The 24,013-nt window shown below is 49.6% G+C and overlaps 1 protein-coding gene across 2 annotated transcripts in view; it reads left to right on the forward strand.

Annotated features, from left to right (window-relative positions):
* The window catches only part of ANKH (ANKH inorganic pyrophosphate transport regulator), a 131,093-nt gene that overhangs the window by 91,141 nt on the left and 15,939 nt on the right, over positions 1 to 24,013 (forward strand). For both annotated transcript variants that reach the window (XM_021702520.2, XM_021702521.2), the window contains exons 5-8: positions 2,936 to 3,106; positions 4,909 to 5,043; positions 7,170 to 7,262; positions 11,498 to 11,593. In XM_021702520.2, the coding sequence (XP_021558195.1) occupies positions 2,936 to 3,106; positions 4,909 to 5,043; positions 7,170 to 7,262; positions 11,498 to 11,593 (495 nt within the window). The remainder of the gene's footprint in view (positions 1 to 2,935; positions 3,107 to 4,908; positions 5,044 to 7,169; positions 7,263 to 11,497; positions 11,594 to 24,013) is intronic.

Raw genomic sequence — 24,013 nt, forward strand, 5'->3', positions numbered from 1 at the left:
TCCTTCCTTCCTTCCTTCCTTCCTTCCTTCCTTCCTTCCTTCCTTCCCACTGCAGACACAGTGATCTCTTCTCTTGGAAATTCTGGCCCCACTGCTCAGAAGCTGCTTTAAAAATTGCTTCCAGGGGTTCTTGAGATAAACAATCAAAATGATGGCAGACAACGTGCTGAAGACCCTTGGGCTCTGCTTCCTCTCCAGCCTGGAGCTCTTCTCTCGTCCCCTCGCGCCCTGCACCCCAGCCGCGGGCACTCCATTCAGGGCCCTGGTGTGGCAGAGGCCCCTTCCACGGGGGCTCTTTGCTTCGGCCCCTCTGCTCAGGAGGAAATGCTCTGCCTCAGGTCCTCCTACCTGCCATGGACTCTTGCCACTCCTACCTACCTCCTGCGGAGGCTGCAGGTCTCAGCTCAGACGGCACGCAGGGGATGACCTCCCCCACAGCAGCAGGGCCGGCCGGCAAAGCCACGCTTCCTTCACCCTGTTGGTGGACGCTCGCCAGTGTCATGGTCTGATTCCCGGCCCTGCTCTTCCGCTGGACTGTCAGCTCCTGGGACGATCTCTTTATCACTGGACTCATGGGCACGGAGTACAGGGCCAGCACAGAGCAGGCTCTTCCCGGGAAAATCCTCACTAAGAGAGTAGGTTCCCGCTCAGAAAATAACCTGATGTTTTTGGTGGCGATACCAGATTCAACATCATAATTCTGGATTGAAATGCAGAAGGCCCTGTGTTATCTTAAATTGATGAACAGTACAACCACAGTGAAGATGTAAGCTCTGTGATGGGTGCTGGGCCCCACGGCATCGAGCTGGTAAATGTGAGGGAGGCTGTGTGAGAGCCACTGGCCCAGGGCATCCCCCTCCCTCGGTCCCACATAGCCCGCCCCGATGCCCAGGCCGTTTTCTTGTCATCACCGCACTTACTTCTCTTTTGCCTGTGTCCCCCTTTTCCTTCTCTTCGACATCCTCCTCCGTGGTCCTGCCCAGCAGGCCTCCATCTCCAGTGGCCATCCTGATGGCCCCGGGAGCCTTCCTGGACTTGGCAGCAGAGGGCTCGGCCCTTGTATTCCTTTCTCGTACAACGAGTTTTCAGTTCTACACACAGTCATCTTAGTTTACACTGTGGGTTTCTATCTGCCAAACGGTCAGCTTGCCTCACCCATTCGAGCGGGAGTTTGCTCCTTAGATGCATCGGAGGCATTAGAGACATCCCCGCGCGTCTGGGCCCCGTCACAGAACTCCCAGGCCTCTGTTCCTAACAGTGTTAGCAAGGCTTCCCCAGCTGGTGTCCGCATTTTCAGTGGACACTTTATACTTGTTCCACTTGGAAGGAACAGGCACAGAGCCAGTTACGGGCATCTTGACTTCCATCCGTGGGCTCCACCGCATCCTTGGGGAGTGGGAGCAGGAGTCTGAGCACCACCCCAGCTTGTGTTGGCTCATATTGTCGGTGCGGCAGCAGCCTGGTTGTGTCCACGCGGCCAAGCTGTGCCTGAGGCTCCCGGTCCGAATCGGCCTCGTGTACTGGGTTTGAGAATGACAGCCGGCACACGATGCAGCCCATGCTGCAAACAAACCACCTCCAGCATCTGATACTTTCACTGCGCTCAGAAGTTTCTCTGTATTACGCTGTTGTTCTGTGTTCCCTCCAGTAACTGAATGCACTCATCCAGTTTCTCATGCTCAGTCTCCAGCTTCCTTTTTAACTTTTTGTCATCGCTGATTTCTTGGTACTGCAGTGATGGGGATAAGCCTCCTTGGGTCAGGATCACTCAGTGGTGGTGTATTTTGCATGCCTGTTGTTCCGTGGATATTTGGCCGTTAAAGTCACGGTAGCTCATGGGTGCCTGGCCAGCTCAGACAGTAGAGCAAGGGACTCTTGATCTTGGGGTTGTAAGTTCAAGCCCCAGGTTAGGTGTGGAGATTGCTTAAAAAAAATAAAAAAAAATGAAGTCAGTGTAGCTCAGGAATAGTGTCCCCCTCCCCATTAGTTAATTTTCACACTGCGTATGCTCAGTGGTCTTCTGAATGTGGGAATCCCCGGACGGCTCTGGACATAGGCTGGGCTGCTTCTCTGATCTTTGTAGACAGGAAAGTTAAATACATTGTTAAATTTGTTTTAGAGATTATATAGTCAGTAGAGATCAATACTTTATTATTTTAATCCTTCCTGACTCTATTCTTTGACCTCCGCCACTTTTGTTAGTATTTTAAATTTTAATTTAGTTTGTTTTCTATTAATTAACATTGGTGCTTTTTGCAGCATTTTTAGTGAACTCCATCTTACAAATGTTAGAGTCTGTTTTTCTGTATACATCACTGATCACCACTACTGTTTCCTTGTGGACTTAGGTCCTCCAATGTGGATTACGTGTGCGTGTTAGAATCCAGGCTCAAGAAGGCAAACCTCGACCACATCTTTTGGGGGTCTAGGGGACCAAAGCGTCTGGATATTTTTTAGCAATCACCTTAACCAGATGTACAGTTGCCTTAAAAGAGTCCTAGAGGGGCACCTGGGTGGCTCAGTCGGTTAAGCGTCTGCCTTTGGCTCAGGTCATGATCTCAAGGTCCTGGGATCGAGCCCCACATCGGGCTCCCTCCTCAGTGGGGAGCCTGCTTCTCCCCCTCCCCCTGCCGCTCCCCCTGCTTCTGCTCACGCTCTCTCTCAAATAAATAAGCAAAATCTTTTTTAAAAAAATAAAAGAATCTTAGAGGTGAATGTAGCAAAGTGATTGTGTGCTCTTCCCCTGAAGCCCAGACATCTGACCCTGAATTCTGTGAGGGCAGCACGGAGCCCCAGCCCCGGTTTCTGTTCTCCTCATCAGTGTCGAGGTTTTCACTCGGAGGTCTGTCTCATCAGGGTGCAAGAGGTCGGCGAGCGCGTCCGTTGTCTGGTTCCGTCCTCCCCCCCGACTCATTCTTGTCTTCCCACCTTCCAGGTCGTGTTTGTCGCCATCTTACTGCACAGTCACCTGGAATGCAGAGAGCCTCTGCTCATCCCCATCCTGTCCTTGTACATGGGCGCCCTCGTGCGCTGCACCACCCTGTGCCTGGGCTACTACAAGAACATCCACGACATCATCCCCGACAGAAGTGGGCCGGAGCTGGGGGTACGGCCTTCGAACATGCCCACGGCCTGTCTGTGCATCTGAGGGCAGTGGGGTTCTACCCCAGCCCTCCGTGAAATGGGAAACCTGAATAATAAGCACATGCCGTAAGATGTTCAGTGCTAGGGCGTGTCCAGAGGCAGAGACCAGGTGGAAGTTTAATGGCCTCGGGAGACAGACGAGGTCTCAGAGGTCACTGTGTAGCCTCCTTATTTGCATATCGGGAGACTGAGTCATGGTGGGTCAGGTCAGGCTGAAGAGTAGATACGCATTTTTGGTTCTTCGTACCCTATGGTGTGAAAAGCAAGTCATTCTCTATATTAATCAACAAGTATTTGGGGCTCATGGTACCTTTAAACTCACATTTGGGTTATTCTTAAATTCACAGCGGGGCCCGAGGCTTTGTTTATACTTTCTGTGCTGGCCAAACACAATCGCTCATTCGGGCACCTTCTGTGGAGTGAGCAGAGCCTGTAGGCACCAGGGGTGGGACAGGAGAGCTTAAAATCTGGTCTCTGCCCTCAAGCAGCTGTATTACACCTCACCCGGTAGATGAGAGCAACACAGAAGCAACACTTAGACGTGGACCCCAGACAGCGCGCAGATCTGCCATGGGAATACAAGAGTCTCGAAGCTTGGTGAGGGAAGACAGTGATGAGGTCTGAGAAGCTGCCCCCACTCCTGGAAGGCGGCGGAGTTTGTCCTGCGCCTCCAAAGTGGAGTCAGATACTAGCAGGGTATAATCCTCCCCGAGCAGCCCAAATACTTTTTCATCACAAGTGCAAACAGTATCTGACTTACGTATATGCTAATCTACCCCACCCTTCGGTACCAGACATCCCTGGGCTTGGTTTCCATCGAGCTGTGAGGCCCATACACACGATTCCGCGTAGCCCCGAATACGTCCCCACAATCCACCCTCTGATCCCGCCCTTGAGCACAGGTTACTCTTGGCATGTCAGAATAGTAATTGTATTGACCATTTACCTCCATCTGAGGGCAGGCCGTCAGTAAAATCCGATCTAGTTTCTTCCGTCACTAGGACAACCACATCAAATTGGTCTTGATGGTAACAATCCATCTCTGAACATTGAGCCGCCAACCAGGGGAAACAAAAGTGGCTGGCATGGTTCCACGATGTAACTCTTAACCTCTGAAGAATCAAAACCAAAGTTAAATCATAAAAGCCAGGCTTGAAAGATTGCACACCTCTTTGCTTTGTAGAATTCTTGATAAATCACATTTTCTTAACCGTGCTTTTATTTTTATGCTTCTGAACGTTGACCTGACTTCTGTCAAAGCTTTGAGAATAAGAACCTTGGTAGTAGATTTATACCCAAATAATTAGGCACATTTGTGACCTGACTGGTTACAAAAATAAATTATAATTTTTTTTCTTTTTTTTTTTACTTCTGAAAGTTAACCTCTTACTGACATGGCTTCTAGCCAGTCAGTTTGGTGATTTAAACAAAAACCAATTTCCAGCCTGTTTCCCAGGCCATGGAATTGGGTTCTGCCTGGCTTAGAGCTGCCCTGCTTGGAAAACAGTGATTTGGATCCATCAAACTTAAATGTGTGTTTTGATTTCGCGGTAACTTGCCAACTGTCTGAGTTAATTTCTAATAACACTGTACGGTTTATTTTAATTCAAATTGGCTTGGCTACAGAGGCTTTTCCTTATATTATTTTTAAGTACAATGAATTGACTCATTATTGACATCAAAAGGGAAAGCTTTGGCTCTGAACTGTTTTTTCTGTTCTGCTTCTAAAACTTAGTAACTTTTGATTTCCATTTCTTGACGCAGGGAGATGCAACCATAAGAAAGATGCTGAGCTTCTGGTGGCCTCTGGCCCTCATCTTGGCTACACAGAGAATCAGTAGGCCTATTGTCAACCTCTTTGTTTCCCGGGACCTTGGTGGCAGTTCTGCAGCTACTGAGGTAGGGCAGTTTCTGGGGATGGGGGCACTTGTGGTCACTTTGTGAAGAATAGAGGGGGGCGGGGGCGGGGAGGTGGATACAGACTTGTTTGCGATTCATCCGGAGAGCTCAGGTAATTCTGTGGTATCAAATTATGGGACCCGTTCACACTCAGAAGCCATGAGGATCTTAGAATCACATAACTGTTTACTTTCATGAGCACAGAAGAAAACATCTCCTTCGTTCTTCTCGTTGACCAGATCTGAGGCAAGGGCACAAGGTTAAGGGCACAAAACTAGCAAGAAGGCGGGCTGGTAGTAGAATCCAGATTTGTCTGACTCCCACCCAGTGGCCTTTCAGTTTTCCTGTGGAGTTAGCATGATGCCTTACTGTGGTGACAGAACCCCACAGACTCTGCCATGCAGCCGCAGACGTGACCAGGCCCAGGCCATGAGGCCCGGTGCCCCCATTCTGACCCAGCCCACTCTCACCTGTTCCTGCCCTGCCTTCCTGCACATACGCGCCCCCCACCCGGCCCATCGTGGCTCTGTGTGCTCCTTGGCAATCTGCCCTCCCCCCAAATGAGGCTCTCCATTATTTACTCACTCACAACTCGAGACATTTATCTGGAAACTGGCAGCTATTCCAAAGAATTGAATCATTTTTTCCATCTTTCAAGTATGGTATGAACAAATAGAATTACTTCATTTGTCTCCTCCTCTGCTGCCCTCTGGAGAATTGATTCTGTCTCTGGAACGGCTGATCCTTCAGGAAGGCTCGTGGCCGCTCATTAGGGCCTTCTCTTTCCACGTCGCCCTTGAATGCGGTGTCAGCATGTCTCCAGCCTGGGATCTCCTGCCAGTTTCCATGTCCTGGGAAGCAGCTCATGTAGGCTTGGAAAGAGAAGCACATAAATCACAAGCAGGATGCTTTCTCCTGCCTCAGTTTGTTCCTGGATTTTGTGTTTTGGATCCCGAAGGTCATCTTAGGTGGCTCTTGTAACCCAACAGCTTTCTTAGTTAATGATATCAGTTTCAGTTGCTCAGGAAAAAAGTATGTGACCCCCATCACTTGTGTGCTGGAATTCCATCTTCCCGTTAAAAAAAAAAGAAAAAGAAAAAAAACAAGGTAAATGATAACAGTAGAGTCATTTCTAAAATGACCTCAGTGGCGTAGAGGCTCAGCACGGAGGGTGCAGGACAGATATGTATTGAGCATCTACTCCGTGTCTGCCATTTATGCAAATTTCATGGACTCCCAGCAAACCTGTGTGATGGATCTCATTAATCCCAGAGTTCTGCTGGAGGAACAGAAAGAGAGGTCTGAGAGGGTCCCTGCTTCACCCAGCTGGAAGACGACCAAGGGGAGGTTTGCCTTGGGCCCACACAGCAGGGTCCTCGCCCAGCTGGGGACTTACCTCATGTTCCAGGCATCACTGTTATGTTAATTAAAATAGATGAAGCCTATACTTCTCCTTTCCTAGCTAGTTAGAGTTGAACTCTGCCAAAATGTGGGGTTTGATGCTTTGTTTTCATACTCCTTCCTTTTCATTCACATAAAAAGAGAAACTCTCAATTTCATGGAAGAACAGGTTTGGTTTCCGTAAGAAATATTTATTTAGTTTCTTAAGTTAAAAATGAAAATTGGGCTATTCTGGCTGGACAGATTGAAAGTGGGTTGAATCAGAAAGAGAGCACCAGAAAGCCACCAACCAGTGCATACCACCAGCCACCCAGAAGGACAGGGAGGAGGCGTAGATGTGGACCCTGCCCAAAGACTATCTGGAGAGCAGAAAGGGCTCAAAGTCACATTTCGTGCCGCCAGAATTGGGCTAGACTGGAGGGCTCCATTTGGCTCAGTGGGAAGAGCAAAGAACCTTGGTCTGGTGGGCCTGGGTTCAAATCGTAGCTTGTCGAGCCAGCGCGCAGGCTCACGCATCTCACTCCCATCCGTGGTGACAGTGGAGCACCTGCCCCTCCCCGCTCCCCCAGGCCATCCTGCGGCAGCTGGTGCTTGTCACCCAGTGCGGAGTGATCCATCTGCGGTGGCCGCCCCGGAGACAGCTCCCTCTGCCCCGTGGCAAGAACAGCTACCGGAGATGCTCTCTGGGATGCCAGCACTAACTCTGCTGCTTCTTTCTCTTGTAGGCGGTGGCAATCTTGACAGCCACATACCCTGTGGGTCACATGCCATATGGCTGGCTGACGGAAATCCGTGCTGTCTACCCGGCTTTTGACAAGGTGAGAACCTGGATGGTGCGGTGTCTGAAACGCTCTCTTTAAAATTAGCCTTTGATAGACAGGCGTCTCTGATGAGGAACACTCTGATACTCCCCGGTCTCACCTCCCTCTGTAAGGTGAACATGGTGGGGGAGGGGGGCGTCAAACGTAATTGTGGAATATTTCCCTCAGAAAATAACAGAGGTAACGAAGCTTACCTTGATGCCAGTTCTCTAATGCCCTCCAAACTCTATTCACTTTTAGGTTATCCTATTGAGAAATTATTAAATTTTTTGCAAAGGGGAAAATGTACTCTCAAAAAAGTTTATTACATTGAATTTTGTTTCCGTGTTTTTTTTTTTTAATTAAATAAATGGTTTGCTGACCTCATAGCAGATATGAAGGTACAGACAGGATTGTGCACTTGAGCTCCTAAGCTTCTGGATGGATCTCTTTCGGTATATTCAGTGTCCATGCACCCCAAAGCTGTCCATGCAGCCGGCCTGGGTCCAGGTTGCTTTGGATGCGGTGTACTTATTCCAGCTGAAAGCCTCTGCTAACAGTAGCTCTGTCCTCCCACAGCTGCTGGAACAGCCTAGGCAGGCACACACCCTTCAGACTGGTAGCCTGTGCCTGGGTTGGGACTGTCCTTCAGTCACTGAATTAATGTCTACTTCATTAAAGCTTAATGGCTTGAACCTGTAAACATTTATAGCAAAACATAACCCCCAAAGATAGTATACAGTTTTTTTAAGAATTATTTATTTATTTGAGAGAGAGAGAGAGAGCAAGCAGGGGGCAGGGGCTGAGGGAGAGGGAGAGAGAAACTCAAGCAGACTCCACACTGAGCCCCGAGCCTGACAGCGGGGCTCGAATTCACAAGCCTGAGATCATGACCTGAGCCGAAACCAAGAGTCAGACGCTTAACCAACTGTGCCACCCAGGCGCCCCTGTACAATGTTTTAAAATTAAAAATAGGGGGGCGCCTGGGTGGCTCAGCCGTTAAGCGTCTGCCTTCGGCTCAGGTCGTGATCTCAGGGTCCTGGGATCGAGTCCCGCGTCGGGCTCCCTGCTCCGCGGGGAGTCTGCTTCTCCCTCTCCCTCTGCCCCTCCCTGCTGCTTGTGCTCTCTCTCAAGTAAATAAAATCTTTTAAAAAATAAAATAAAATGAAATGAAAAACAAGAAAGAAGCACACAACCTGCCCTTGGACCTTTGACAGCAACTCCTTTGCCTTGAATTTCTACAGAACCGGCTCGGAGCCATTGCTGATACCATTTTATCTGATCCCAACAAGAGCCCTGGGATGTGAGGAGAGGAGGCCTCTCTGCTAGCGGCCCCAGCAGATGAGCTCTGGCAGCTCAGACAGAGTGGGTTCTGGCTGGCTAAGGCTGGCCTGCCTCCTCTCCCCGCCACTGCCAGACTCGCGTCAGCAGAGGACACCCTGGGAAGGCACACAAAGCAAGGCCCAGCCGCAGGCTGTAAGCTTAGCTCTCTCTTTCACATGGCCTCCAGCTTCTCAAATGTGTAGTTGTTTGTGGACTTCTGGAAGGGGGCACGACCTGCGGAGTGGAGCCCAGGAAGGTTTCCTCTCCACCTCGCGCTCTGACCCAGGGCACTCCCCAGGCATCTCTGACAGGGATGAGGGGGTGCAGACTCAAGTCTGGAAAGATAGCCTCCACTATGGGTCCACCTCCTTCTCTGTGGTCCACCAGCAAACTTGTGCATGCATGCACACGCGCACACACACCTCTGCTCACACATCCCCATCCGTGATGTCCTTCCACCCTGCACAGCCCCCACGCTGTTTTTCCTGTCACTGTCACCTGCCTCTTGTCCCATCCCATACTCACCTGTGAAGGGCAGCTCACTTTTCAGGGATTCCCGCCATGCTGCCCAGCATGCCATAGGGCCATGGTGTTGCCCAGAGCTCTTTACTGGTTGTGGAACTTCCCCCAATTGACTATTAGTTGGACCCACTACCTATTTCAAACATCAGCATCTTGCAACATCAGGATGCAGAGCATCCCCTAAAAAATGCTCAGGATGTTGAGAGCAAACTTTGAGAAGGCATGAGTGGCTTGCAGGAGATTTTTCTCCGTGCAGTCCCTGTTTGCATGAGTTTAATCCAATCTATTGACAGACATCGCTATTTTCCTTTTAAGGAACAGGCGTATAGAAGTAAATCCTAGAAAACCAAGATGGATGTAAGTCTTCTTGCTAAATTTCTAGCTCCTGGAGAATCAGATTATATAATAAAACTTGAGGAGAACAGCAGGTACTAAAGTGTTAGAACCTCCTGGCTGGGAAAGTCTCATCTGGAATTTTTTGGCTACCTTGAAATAATACAGCTTAACAATACAACACTATACAGTTTCACTAGGAGCGTCCAAGGAGAACTTGGTTTTGTTCATGATCACAGATGTTAGGTGCTGTGAAAAAATCCCTTTAACGAGCGTACCTCTCGCCAGCAACTGGAGTCACTCAGAATCCTTTTGGAGCCTCCCTCATTGTTTCCAGGCATTCCAGAGAGCTGCTCCAAGCCGTCCGTGTGAATGCCGTCTATTCACCCAAATCTGAGACACCTCTGTGTGGACTTGCAGAATTTGCTGCATTGACAATTGAAATCCTTAGCCTCTTTGTGCGTTCCAGAATAAGAGATTTAACATTTCTTGCATAACTTCTGATGGCTCTCACTAAATATCAACTGGGAGCGTTTTCCACTCGTACAAAATCTCTCCGACGTTCAGTTACCATCTGAGAAAGAGTCTTGTTTCTAAACGGATTGGGCAAACAAAGCAAAACACAGATGCCAATCTAATGATACGTGCTAGTTTATTCCAAGCCTGCTGGCAGAAATATGTGCTCTTTTCAAAATGAAAGCACACCTGAAGGCTCTCTGGCGCCCTGCTATCCCACCGGGGGTGACACGGGTGACGCCCCGCTGCCCCAGCGGGGGTGACATGAGTGCTTTGAGTTTGCCTGATTCTTCGGGGTGAGCCCCGCCCCGGGCGCCTCTCTCGAAGATCCCCCGGGGTAGGAGAGATGGAGAGATCCTCCCACTGTGACTTGCACTTCGCTGTGGCAGCAAAATCTGTTATTCAGAAAAGCAGATCTACTTTAGAGGCTGGAATTAGGAAAACATAGGCTCAACCAGACGTTTGTGCTGGCGGTTTCACGGGGAAGGGATTTGAGAGATCGCCGCAGCCCCCAAAGTAAAGGAACCATCAAAAGCTCTTTTCCAAGTGGAACCTGTCATCTCTCTGCCCGTGTGTCCTTCATTCAGCTAGACGCGAGCCAGGTGCTCGGGGACTGATTTGGATCAGTCTGGGACCGATTGGATCCGTACGGAGGCAAGGGGTTCTTTTCTCCACTGGTTTTCATAGTGAGGGGACAGGTGATGGGCATACTTAGCGGTGGCGCTGGGATGGTCTCAGGAAGCCTCGGGAATATGCAAGAGGACATTTGAGCTCTCTGCTCTCTTGGCTTAAAATTAAGTGTAACAGAGATGGGCACCTTCTCTACTCAAGAAAGATGGTGCTGCGTTGCAGGAGTGAAAGAGTAGGGTGAGGTGCACAGCCCTGTATCTCAGAGAGCCAGTGCACCCCTCACACGCTTCCATGCGTGCCCCCTGAACACATCCGCACCTCCAGAGAGCTCTGGGGTCGCCCGGCATTCCAGGAAGCGGAGCCCCAGGGCAATTTGGAGTAAAAGATCAGAGCGGCTTTAAGAAACAGATGGGCTGTGCCAGTAACGTGCCCTCAAGACGGGGGTTTTGAAAATCAGAAGACCCAACGGGACAAGGAGGGACAAAAGCACAGTAACGGGGTAACACCGAGTATGTTAGGGGAAAAGCAAGAGCTTCCGTCTGGAATGTGAGGGGAGGAGGGTGCAGCAGGGTCAGCAGGGCCGAGAATGCCCGCTCGCGCTCCCGGTCCGCTGGTGGGTAGGACAGGGCCCCGAAAGGGGGCAGGGCTGTGGCTTCGCGGAGCTGCCAAGTGACCAGGAGGGGCCACACTAGGACTAGGCTGGGTGGGGGCCCAGCGCCAAGGGGAGCACACATTCAGGAAGCCCTGCCCGGTGTTCCAGCCACCACTCCCTCGGGTTCATGTTCACGTCCAGCAACCTGACAGCCGTCCTCCCAGCTGTCAGGTGACATTTGTACCTCCGACACATCAAATAAAGCCGAAGCAAGACGCTCCTCAAGTGGCACGTGTGGCCAGCCAAGGATAACCACTGTCCTCCTCTTTCCTGCTAGAATAACCCCAGCAATAAACTGGTGAGCACAAGCAACACGGTGACCGCAGCCCACATCAAGAAGTTCACGTTTGTCTGCATGGCCCTATCGCTCACGGTAAGGGGAGACCAACATCACCAGCCCCTCTGGTGGTGTTTTTGGAAAGGGGGGAAATGGCCGTTTTAAAGGGAGGAGGGCTGTATTCCATACCGTGAGGTTATACGGAATTAATTAACGACCCAAAATATGAACAGTAGTTCCTTAGGAAGGTCGTTGAATCTAGGAATAAACGGTAGACTTCCAGCATGTCCAGGAACTTCTAACACGCTAAAGGAAAGGCTGAGTTTGCCTTTCATTTTAATAATACTCTTGTCTTACTGAATAACTTCTGACCCCTTTTTAAACACCCAAAGTCAAGGGTATAAACATCCCTGTCCCTCTCCCAAATTGAGGTGGGCGTTACTTCAGTTAACCCCAGTACAAGTTCCCTTCCCCATCACACGTGCCCTGCTGCCGTGTCCTGTCTTCTTACCCATCATTCGCTGCGTGCTTATCAAGCACCTACCGGATCCCAGGCCCTGCGCCATCCTCACGGGTACAGCTGTGGACCCCCGCGGATAGCACCCCGCTCTGTGCATGGCCTAAATAAACAGCACACGTCCTCCCTCTGTCAACCCCCATGGGTAATTTCAGTGTAGAAGATACTGTTCAAAAAACATGGAAAAAATACGTACATGGTGTATAACCCAAAGTACATGGTATGTAACTTAAGATGGTTTATAGTAGCAAAAACAGAAAAGCACATTTATAAACAAACTTACATTGTGGACTGTGCCCTTTGAGTTCTAAAGATGGGGATGACAAGGAGGTAAAAAGAAATGCAGGTCTTTTTTTTTTTTTTTTAAGATTTTATTTATTTAGAGCGTGCTCGAGGGTCGGGGGCTGGGGGGGCAGAGAGAGAAAATACCAGACTCCGGCTGAGCGTGGCATCTGATGATGTAGGGCTCGATCTCACAACTCTGAGATCATGACCTGAGCTGAAATCAAGAGTCCGGATGCCCAATCAATTGAGCGACCCAGGGGCCCCGAAATGCAGGTCTTTTGAACTCAGTTCAGTCTTCTTGTTTGTTGTTGGGCTCCGTAGTTCCTCTTAAGTCCTGCAAAAATTCTCCGTTTATAAAGTACAAGTATGTTCCGGAAATCCCAGGGGTGCTCTGCCCTCGTCATCGATGACCAGGACTGAAGGGCTGGTTACACTGATGACAGGCACACGGTGATTCTAGCCCCTCTTCCCATCATCACAAGAACCATTCATTGGCTTGGTGAGCCCTGATAGTGGTCCTTATAATGGAGCCCTAAGCACGTTTTAAACCTTTGATGGATATTTTTCCAAAGCCCACAGCTTAATCTTTGCTCCGCGGATCCCACACCTGACTAGATTGTTAACAAGGGCAACACGAGACTAATAGCCTGTCACGTCGTGCATCGTGACCTTGTGTCCTCAGCGGCCCCTTCACCCCAGCCTGCCCCTCCTGCTAGTCCATCCCTCCTGACTCTGGGGGAGGGGGCGCGGGGAGGGGTGTCAGGAGCATCTTCCAGTGCCACCTCACCGAGGAGGAATTTCCGATAGCACGCCTGTGTAGTTGGGACACGTTACCCCAGGCAACCCTGCTCCCCTATTTGTGTTATTCCTCTATGGTGTGCAAGCTTTTCCATAGTTCCCTAAAATATTAGGAAAACAGTCAGCAACCTTGAAACTGTTTAAAAGAGTATTTTAGAAAAAGCCGAGAAGGTTTCTATTCCAGGAACAGACCTCAGCTTTTGGAGATGATAGGAAATGATTGGAAGTCAAAAGTTGAGTTGACTCAGATTCCAGGTTCTGTGACTTGGACCTCATACCTCACTGGATGCCAGAAGCTTTTGGTTGTCACTGGCTCTGTGATCCGGGTCTGACCTCCTCTGTCTCCTCTCGCTCCAGTTAAACGTCTTCCCCCGGCTACCGTTGAGTCGGATGGAGAACTTCGCCAGCCTGGGTTTAAGGCTGTTCCTTCTCTCGTTCGGTGTGTGGGCAATAACCTGTCCCTCTGAGACCAGCAACTGGTTTACTTTGAAATGGGGATGATTTAGAAAAATGCTTAGATTTCCCATGTAAAAGTTTTGTTTATTTCATTATTCTAATCCCGTCCTCCTTCCTGTAACTGAAGTATGTCAGGGTAGATTTTCCCCATAGAAATGGAGACTCAGAGTCCTTCGTTGGGAAGAAACTTGGAGATGAGTGAGTCAAAACCCTTTATTTCTTAGAAAGGGAAAAGACTCAGAGAGGATCAGTGACTCGCCCGGGCACCTGTCATAGAACCTGCCAGAAGCCAGCCCTCCCGGCCCACTCTCTAGGCCCTTTTGTCCAAACTGTGAAGCTTCCAGAGTGAGTAGGAACAGCTGTCTGGCCCTGAGCCTCCAGACGTGGGCGCCATGCTTTGAAGCGGCAGTTTCTTTAACACTAAAAACAGTAGTATTTGAGTTTGCAGCTAATGAAGTGTCTCACATACGTTCTCCTTACAGTGATTCAGTTGGTCCAACATCTTGGCTATAGGAATTGTCCTTAAAAGATATAGGAAAAAAGTAAGCAACTTTATTTTTTAAGATTTTATTTATTTATTTGATAGGGAGAGAAAGAGAGACCACAAGCAGGCGAAGTAGCAGGCAGAGGGAGAGCAAGAAGCCGGCTCCCTGCTGAGCAAGGAGCCCGATGTGGGGCTCGATCCCAGGACCCTGGGATCATGACCTGAGCCAAAGGCTGTCGCTTAACCGACTGAGCCACCCAGATACCCCAATAAGCAACTTTTTTTTAAAGATTTTATTTATTTATTTATTTGAGAGAAAGCATCAGAGAGAGCTCGGGCAGGGGGAGGGGGAGCAGCAGAGGGAGAGGGAGAAGCAGGCTCCCCGCTGAGCAGGGAGCCCGACCGGAGGCTCGAACCCAGGACCCCGGGATCATGACCTGAGCCGAAGGCAGACGCTTCACCGACCACCCAGGAGCCCCTGTAAAGGACTTTTTTAAATTGGAGTATAATTGACACACAATGTTACATTAGTTTCAGGTGTAGGGTTTGTTTCTGGTTTTTCTTTCCTAAATTAAATGTTAAGCGGTCACTATGATGTGTACATTCCTTTTTGCAGCACTGTCTGTGTTCAGTCTTCACATCTGTTGCTCCTCCTCGTAGGCTCTGAAGTGCCCACGTCAGGGTGTGTGGGGCAGCCACCTTCTACCCCAGGGCCGAGCATCCTGTCTGACCCAGAAGGTGCACAATAAACCGCCACTTAAGACTAAACTCTGAGTCAGAAAGCCACCAATGGCACCCACCCCGGTGAGCGACAGTCTCCTTTCTTATACTCAGCGTATCCTATTTTTAACGCTTTTAAGAGGCTCTTTCCTCTCAAGTCCGTTTTTGTTTTTTTAACTTTAAAACTTAGCATCAAGGAATTAATGTCGCAGAGGCCATTGAAACACTCAACAGCAGCACACGTTGTGTTTATTCGAGTGGATGATACTACATACAAACTCTGAGCTTTCTGATGGTTCTAGAACTTTCTGTGGGTCACCTAGAATTAAAGCGCTTTCCAGAGCTCCATTTCTTGGGGCACACCAGCTCTTCCCCTCGGGTCTTCGAGAAGAGCTGACCCCACTGATTCCACAGACACTCGGTGACCCAGGGATGCTGACTGCTTTTCAAAAGAAGGTGTGTACTGTCTAGAACAAAAAAATCCATCTTTCCATCAGAATGGGCTCACTCTTCAGGCCCTGATATTTTGGGGTCAACATCCACCTGGGCCTGTGAAAAATACAGCTGTATCACTTTTGACAGTTAATAGTCAGGAAGCAGGAACAGCGTTCCTTCCCCTTGGGGAAAGGCACTGGTAATACTAACCTTGCAGAAACTCGGCCTCTTGTTAGCTAGCCCCTCTAGATTTACCATGATTCCTTTCCGGATTCTAGATTTGGGGGTAAAATAGGAACCACTAACCAGGGGAGGATGTGTCTTCTCAACAGTCCTTTTGATGAGGAAGAAGTGTCCCAAAACGATAATGGACCTCCGATCCCTGGGTGCTAGGCCAGGTTGGTGAAAGCCAGTGGATTGGCTTGCTAAAGTTACCAAACTGCCAATCTACCCCAAACGTTTGTTTTTTTTAAACTATTTCTACAGTCCATAGCAAATCACATTAAATGGGGAAGTCTTAACATCGTTGGGTGATTTTTAGTTGACCAGTTTCTATTTTGACTTCACAATAGCATTTGAAGAACATTTGGTATTTTCTTAAACTCCTTTCTGCTCTAGTTTTGGGGAGCTGGTGCCAAGAGAGCAGGCTCTCTGCTGCAAGAGAGCTGGAGAAAAATCCAGGCAAAGCACAGGCTTGGCTGTGCTGAGGCCTCCCCAACCCCCTTTTGACAAAATGGAAATGGGCATCCGTCCAGATGGATCTCGGCAGGCAGAGCTAACGGGGTACTTTTGTGCAGTGAACAACCTACCAGTCATACCCAGCATCCCTTGAACCCAGGGAAAGACAGGAGGGGAAGATGGAGGAGTGCAAGTCAGAAGGAGAAGGGGGAGAGACTATGGGTCAGAAAAAGAACGGAGAGTTTGAGAGTCAAGGCAAAATGGAACGGAGGCAAAGGTGGGGGGGGACACAGGCAGGTAGGGAAGCTATGAAGGCCCCAGAGACATCCGGAGCCCTCACAGCCCTCCGGGGCCCTGCCTGTCCTTCCAGTACAAATTACTGTAAGTTTTAGAAGAGTTAAAAAGACAAGTTTTTAAGAAATCAGTAAGTTGGACAGATTGTCAGTTGGCCAATTAGGTTGATTTTTGGTGGGCTGGCCTATTTCAGGAAGGCAGTATGGAATGAGCGTCTCCCTAGGCTTCTCCAGAGTTGGCTTTGGGACCCAGACTCAGATCCTGCTGAGGTCATGGGACTGTGCCGGGGTCTCCAGAGTATATGCCACTGGCCACCCTCATCTTCAACAAATGGAGGCTGCTTGGTGGTGGTTGCGGGGGTGGGGGGGGGTTGCCATCACTTAATGCAGGGAAAGAAGGTCGCCACCAGGTACCAGAAGACTGCACTGCCTCACACAATAGGGTCCCAAGGATATCTGAGGCCAGGGGCTGTTACCACTGAAGAATCTGGTTCTTTGTAAAAAGTTAAAATAGGTTTTTACTCCGGATCCTCCTGAGCTTTGCTTTTTGACATCAAAGGGTAGTAAAAAGGGAAAGTGTGAAATCTGCCCTCAACCCTGAATCGTCTGTTCCAAACTCTTATGGCTTGAATTGTGTCCACCAAAAATTGCTATATTGAAGTCCTACCCCCCAGTCCCTCAGAATGTGGAAATAGGTCTTACTTGGAAATAGGGTTAAGATGCGGGCCCAGTAGGTGAGTAAGGGGGGTGAGGGGACCCTAATTCAGTGGGACTGCTGGTCTGACCAGAGGGAAATCCAGACCATGTGGTGCCACCAGAAGCCAGGACAGGCCTGGAGCCGACCGTCCCCAGAGGCTGCAGAGGGAGCTCAGCGCTGCCCCCCACCTCCAGGCCTGAGAGGCCAGAACCTCCATCTGCCCTAAGCCTCCCGGTTTGGGGGTACTTTGTTATGGCAGCCCTCACACACTCACACCCCGTTGTTTCTGAAAGAAAGAATCCTCCTGTAGTCACTTAAGGCCACATGGATTGATCAGCCAAACGTAATGATTGTACTACTTGTTTTCTTTTTAAATTCTCCACTTAACTGTTTCCACAAGACATCTCTATTCTTTTATTTCCAGATTCTCCATGTAAGAATCTGAGTAGAGGATTTGCCTAGAAATATTTTTCTTGGGGACAGGACTGACCCCAGATTGATGTGATTAATTATATCTCTGCTGACGTGGGTTTTTTGGGGTTTGGGGGGCGGGGTGGTCTTGGCATCCTGGCGTCCAATAGAAGCAGCCGTGTTCGATTTAGGTTACTTTGCTTTTTGGCTTTGCTCTGCTTTCCCCTAATTGAATAACCTAGTGCATCTGAACCAGGCCCCCCGTCACTAACACTGAAAAGCCAAAACACATTCCCAATTTTCAGGAGCAAATTCAGTTGCCCGTATTCTAGCCAGTTGTATTTATCCCCCCAAATTGTCTCAGACCCTTGATACTTCTACTTCTTCCCCGTTGGACCTTCTAAATGGTATCTGATTTGGCACAAAATGATACAAATTACTTAGTTTTGGTTTACCGCGTCAGTACACACCTGTGTTCTGCGGAGAGCACGTGCCAGTAAGATGCCGTAGTCCCCACCCGGGGCTGCTGCAGAGTCCCCATCGGCCCGGGGATCCTGCACGTGCAGAGTGCTGCCGGCCCACCGCACGTCCCCAGGTGGTTCCCAGGCTCCCCCAAGGCTCATCTGGCGCAAAAGCCCGTTGGTCAGAGAGGACAGTCGCGAGCTGTTGCTCCAGCAATGGCAAAGTAACCCGGTGGGGATTAATTCACAGACTTTCAGGAGTCCTATTTTATGACTCTCTGTGGCTCTTTGTTAAGTGGTCTTTATTAGTCTCTGCTTAAAGTCAGAACCAGTGTGGAGAGCATTTTTCTTCTTATCCGGTGGGCACATGACAGTGGTTAGGACTGAAGCATCACTCGATGGCACATGTAGTCCAGACCCTCCCGATAACAATTCCCCATAAGATGCATGGAGAGAACGAGGCTGATGTCCGTGGCTTGTCGATTTTCTGATTGCAGCGCAAGCTCACATACCCCCAGGTGCGAGGGGCTCTGGACATGTGCATGTTCCTGTTGGCCCGAAACTCTTGGTGTCCTCTTGATTTACACGGGTAGGATACATAGAGAGTCAGCAAAGCCCGTGGGAAATATCTCCGTGATCTCAAAGAACACCACATACATGTATGTACACCAAGCAGTGTGTGCAATGAGCACATCGAGGACATTAAACACTAATTCGTATGTTAAATGGTCATTTTGTGTGCTTAACGAAGCCGGAGACCATTGGACCCGGGAACAAAGGAGAACAGTCAAAAAACACTTAGGTTACACAGGTATTTCAGGGCTTTGCCTCTCCCTGCACGTAGGTGTCCCCTGCCCCTGGAGGTGGACTTGGAAAGTGACCTGGAAAGTAAAGTCGCTTTCAGCAAATGATAGACGACCTTTGCTCAGAACCTTCTGTATTTTCTGTGAAAGGATGTATTACTGCATTTCCAGCTCTAGGTCAGACACAGGGAGGTGCACATGACTTGCGCCACGAGATTATTCTCCGCGTCCCTTCATATGTACCTTCTGAGCCCAGGGCAGCCCTCAGAGAAGCACCATGTGATGCTGGGGAAAAGCTCAGGTGGCAAATACTAGTGTCTGAAAAAGCTCCTCACCGTCGATTAGGTGCCACATGGTTTTCAAGGGCCTGTCTTCCATCCTCCCTAAGAGATGGCTCTTAACCGATGTGGCTTGGAGAACAGATTGACCCTCACCAAAACGAAAAATAAGACCTTTCCAGAAAACCGTGGTGCACTCACCAGAGCCAGCACCTCAGACCTCGGGAGGGGCTCAGAGGCAGGGCTGCTCGTTGCACCAAATGGCCCTGGGGCCGAGGGAGAGGGATTTACCTCCAGCTTGAATTCAGTGCCACAGAGTGTGGTGTTTACCGATGGGGCCCTGAGGTCCCAGGGGCTGGGGTCAAACCCTGGCTCCTTTGTGCACCTGCTGGGTGGCTTTGGAAAGGTCATCTAAAGCTAAGCCGCAACTTCGCTAGCTGCCAGACAGGCATGATAAAAACACCCACCTTTTAAGACCTTTCAAAGGGATAGCAGCTTATCATGGCGTCAGGCATGCTCTAAGCAAAGAATGCCGGCTCCCGTGATCAGGAAGTCCCCAGGCACATGGGATTCCACGGGAAGATAAGATGTCTGCATATGTAAACAGACAGCTGTTGGTACACATTGGATGCCAACGAATAAATCTGTGAATTTTTCTAGTTTTATTAATATATCCTTCCAAATTTCTGTGGGATTTTTTTTTTTTTGGTGTTTTGAAAAAAATCGGCATCTTGATAGATTTATGTGTATTTTCTATAGAAGGACCTGATGCATACACAAGACATATAATGTGTGCACTGTTTTTCTCCCTGAGGCTTGGGAAAGCTCTTCAGACGTCCCACCACACCCTCCTCTCTGTAGGCTCCAGTGCGGGGTACAGACAGGGCTCTCTCCAGCCTCCCGCCGTCTTGCTAGCTCAGAAATGTCAGTCACCCACAATCGGCCGTGAGCTCAGAGAGAGAAATCGATGTTTTCGGTCTTCTGGCTCAGAAGTCCAATATATCTGTAGGCACCAGCCAAATATGAGAAATGCCAGTATGGAAAGATTTCAAGCCACACATGTATGCATTTTGCAAAAAGTCCCCAAAGCCTGAGCTTTAGAACGATGTTTGAGGCTCTCTGCTGCCGGGCATCGCTACCCAGAGAAAGAGCACGTGCGTATTTATTCAGGTTCTCCTTCCACACAGGCCTGAGCCCCTGCTGCTTACCAGGCTCTGAGCTTCCACAGTGAAATGAACACACCAAGTCACTTTCCTTGCAGAATTTCTCATCTCCCAGGGAAGACAGGCAGGACACGGACACTCTGGTGTCGGGCAGTTCCTGTGACTGCTGTAGCAAATAACCACAGACCTGGCGGCTTAAAAAACAACAGAAATACACTCTGTCAGAGTTCTGGAGGCCAGAAACCGAAATTCAGTGGACGGGGCTGCAGCCGAGGTGTCAGCAGGGCATGCTCCCTCCCGTGGCTTCGGAGAAGGACCTGGTGCTTGCGTCCTCCAGCTCCCGGCGGCTGCTGCCTCGGTGGGCCACGGCACCCCAGTCCCTGGCTCTGGGACCTCCCCCCTTTCCCCGGCTCTCACATGACGAGGACACTTTGATGGCTATTAGGACCCACCAGACATTCCCAGATCATCTTATCTCAAGATCCATAATTTAATCACACCTGCTGCTATATAAAGTAATCAATACTTATGTGGCCTGGGGACTTGGGAGGCAATCGATCTTTGGATGGCCCTTACGCAACCTGCCGCAGGAACTCGCAGGTGCTTTGGAGGAAAATGAAAGGCATGAGGCTGAGGGAGATGCCGTTTCGGACGGGCAGTCGGGGAAGGCCGTGCTGAGGGCGCACATCTACGCGCAAGCAGGTGCCTTGCGTGGTCTCCTCCTCCTTTCTGGTCGTATGGGGCCATTTCTCTTTGGAGAGCTTTCCAGCCCCTTTCAGAAGCTCTAGCGCTATTCAGTCTTACCTCTTTTCCACAAAATTTGAAATCTGTTTTCTTTAAGTCGTTGTATTTTTTTTTTTAATGTCCCTGGTTACTGGAGGTGGACATGGTCCCTCGCTCCCACGTGAGCAGCCTCCTCCTCCGGAGGGTCAGAGTCCCATCCGGGGGGCTATGCTTCGTCTCAGGCCCCAGTTTCCTGAGATAAGCCTTGTGTGGGAAGGATTAGGGTGGAGGCTGCTGGAGAAAAGGTGACTGAGCGAATGGTCTGTAGAAATCGGGCGTGGGACACCCGGATGTCTCTGTCACGATGCCTTCCAGGGCCCGGAGGGAAATAGGGGCCATCGAGGGGCAGAGGCCACTGCAGGATGTAAGGTGCAGGTATCTGGTATTGAAAACACATTAATCCTAAAGCTTCAGAGCTTCAGGCCCCAAGGGACCCTCCACGAGGGAAGGAGACCCAGAGAAGCAGTAGCAGAGACGGAAGCGGACAGGTTATTTCTCTGCGACACGTGGAGATAATCCCTCTCGGGGAGGTTCAGATAATCCTGAAATACTTTTTATGCTATTCACAGTAGATAAGTCCCCAGGGAGCACAAATCCCAAAGATTCGAACACGAACTCCGCTCTGCCTCCTCGTCCCCCCCAGCTCCAGCCCCCTTTGGAAGACAAGTCGCTGGCCCCATCAGTATGTATAGAGTCCCTCATCCCGGCCAGCACCCCGGCTCTGGCCACCTGCCACTCTCCGGGTCCGAGGTGCTGCTGAGAGAAAAAGTAGCGCCTTGGGGAAGGAAAACGACCCGCGCCGCTGGCTGCAGCCTCCGTGTCCCCAGTTAGGAGCCTTTTTGCATTATTTTAAGGGCCAGTGTTGCATCTTGGGTTCAGGACAGGTGCTGCTCTCCTATTTCCATCTACTTTCCACGTGTAGCGGGGAGGGCCTCAGATGCTCTGGCCGCACGTCCCTCCTCCCCTCTTGCTGCTTCATGGGGTAGCATAGAGCATCACCCCATAAGCATCAAGAATTCCTGCTTCTGATATTTGCAAATGACACTACAGATAAAGGGCTGGTATCCAAGATCTATAAAGAACTTCTCAAACTCAACACCCAAAAAACATAATCAAGTCAAAAAATGGGCAGAAGACATGAACAGAAACTTCTCCGAAGAAGACATACAAATGGCTAAGAGGCACATGAAAAAATGTTCATCATTAGCCATCAGGGAAATTCAAATCAAAACCACATTGAGATACCACCTTACACCAGTTAGAATGGCAAAAATGGACAAGGCAAGAAACAACAAATGTTGGAGAGGTTGTGGAGAAAGGGGAACCCTCTCACACTGTTGGTAGGAATGCAAGTTGGTACAGCCACTTTGGAAAACAGTGTGGAGGTGCCTCAAAAATTTAAAAATAGAGCTACCCTATGACCCAGCAATTGCACTCCTGGGTATTTACCCCAAAGACACAGATGTAGTGAAAAGAAGGGCCATATGCACCCCAATGTTCATAGCAGCAGTGTCCGCAATAGCCAGACTGTGGAAAGAGCCAAGATGCCCTTCAGCAGATGAATGGATAAAGAAGATGTGGTCCATATATACAATGGAATATTACTCAGCCATCAGAAAGGATGAATACCCAACTTTTACATCAACATGGATGGGACTGGAGGAGATTATGCTAAGTGAAATAAGTCAAGCAGAGAAAGTCAATTATCATATGGTTTCACTTATATGTGGAACATAAGGAATAGCATGGAGGACATTAGAAGGGAGGGAAAAATTAAGGGAGGGAAATCGGAGGGAGAGATGAACCATGAGAGACTATGGACTCTGAGAAACAAACTGGGATTTAGAAGGGAGGGGAGTGGGGGGATGGGTTAGCCCGGTGATGGGTATTAAGGAGGGCACGTACTGCATGGAGCACCGGGTGTTATACGAAAACAATGAATCGTGGATCACCACATCAAAAACTAATGATGTATCTTCTGGTGACTAGCATAACATAATAAAATAAAATCAAAAAAAAAAAAAGAATTCCTGCTTCTGAATGCGTCCCATTCAGGGCTGCCTGGAAGGAAAACCCGTCAGTCCGGAGGCCCCTCCTCTGTGTGCCAGAAAGCTGCAGAATCCAAGCTGGTAACTAGGAAAAGCCACTGTCCCATAAGAGCTTGTCCAGTTGGCCCTGTTTTCAAAGAGTTAAAAGTCTGGTTCATGAGAGTGACCAGTCTCACCTTCCTGCTGCTGAACTTACCCACGGGCTGTCCGTCCCTCGGCCATCGGGACAGTGGACACTATGGGCCTTATTCCGGCCGCGGTACCATGCTGACCCTGTGCCTCCAACAAGGACAGCCTGTGTGAGGCTTTGTTCTGCTCGGCGGCCCCACCCCCACACCCGGAGACTGCCCGCTCATTGTTCACATTATCAGGGAGAAGAAAATGACCCTCTTGTGCATTGAGAGGACAAAAAGGACCAAAGGTAAATAAACTGAATTCGAAGCGTTCTCACTCGGCACCCCACAGAGTGTGTACCGATGGAAAGCTCTTGGTGCGTGATCAGCAGTGGCTAAGAGCCGCTCCTTCCCACTTTTCGCCAGCATCTGGTTTTTAAGGAAATCATCATGCCCTGCAGATTTGCGGGGCTGATTGGTTTGTTTAGGGAAACTCAGAGGAGACTACAACAGTGAAGATGGGTCCCCAAAACTCCACCTAAACCTGCATCATGAAATGACAGTATGAAAAGATCTTTTAATCGCAGTAAAATGCACCTAACGTAAAACTTAGCATCTTAACCATTGTCAAAGTGCAACATTTTAAAGTTTTTCAAGTTTTAAGTGTTAAAGTTGAGTACATTTACACAGCTACACTCTGGTCACCACCACCATCCATCCACAGATCTCTGCATCTTGCAAAACCGAAACTCTACACCCACCAAACAACTCCCGTGCTCCCTGCGCCAGCCCCGGGCAAGTTTCAGTTTGTGAACTGTCAACGGAAAGTTAAGGCCAAGCAGAAGCTCAGGTTGGAACTTTATAAGTACTCTTCAAATCGGGTAAGAATGGGAAAGCATGAAACGTTTTGCGGCTAGAAGGAGCGCCCTCTGCAGGCTTGGTGCATGGCGCCCCCTGCTGTTGGAAGTGCATCGTTGCCGCCTTGCTCAGAACTGGGGCTTCGCTCCGAGAGAGAGGCACCCAGTGCTCTAGTGGGGTGTACTGGGCAGTTTCATTCCATTGAAATCATAGCAGGGATGACTCCGTTTTCATA

The sequence above is a fragment of the Neomonachus schauinslandi genome, chromosome 7, assembly GCF_002201575.2.
Source record: "Neomonachus schauinslandi chromosome 7, ASM220157v2, whole genome shotgun sequence".
Classification (NCBI taxonomy): Eukaryota; Metazoa; Chordata; class Mammalia; order Carnivora; family Phocidae; genus Neomonachus; species Neomonachus schauinslandi.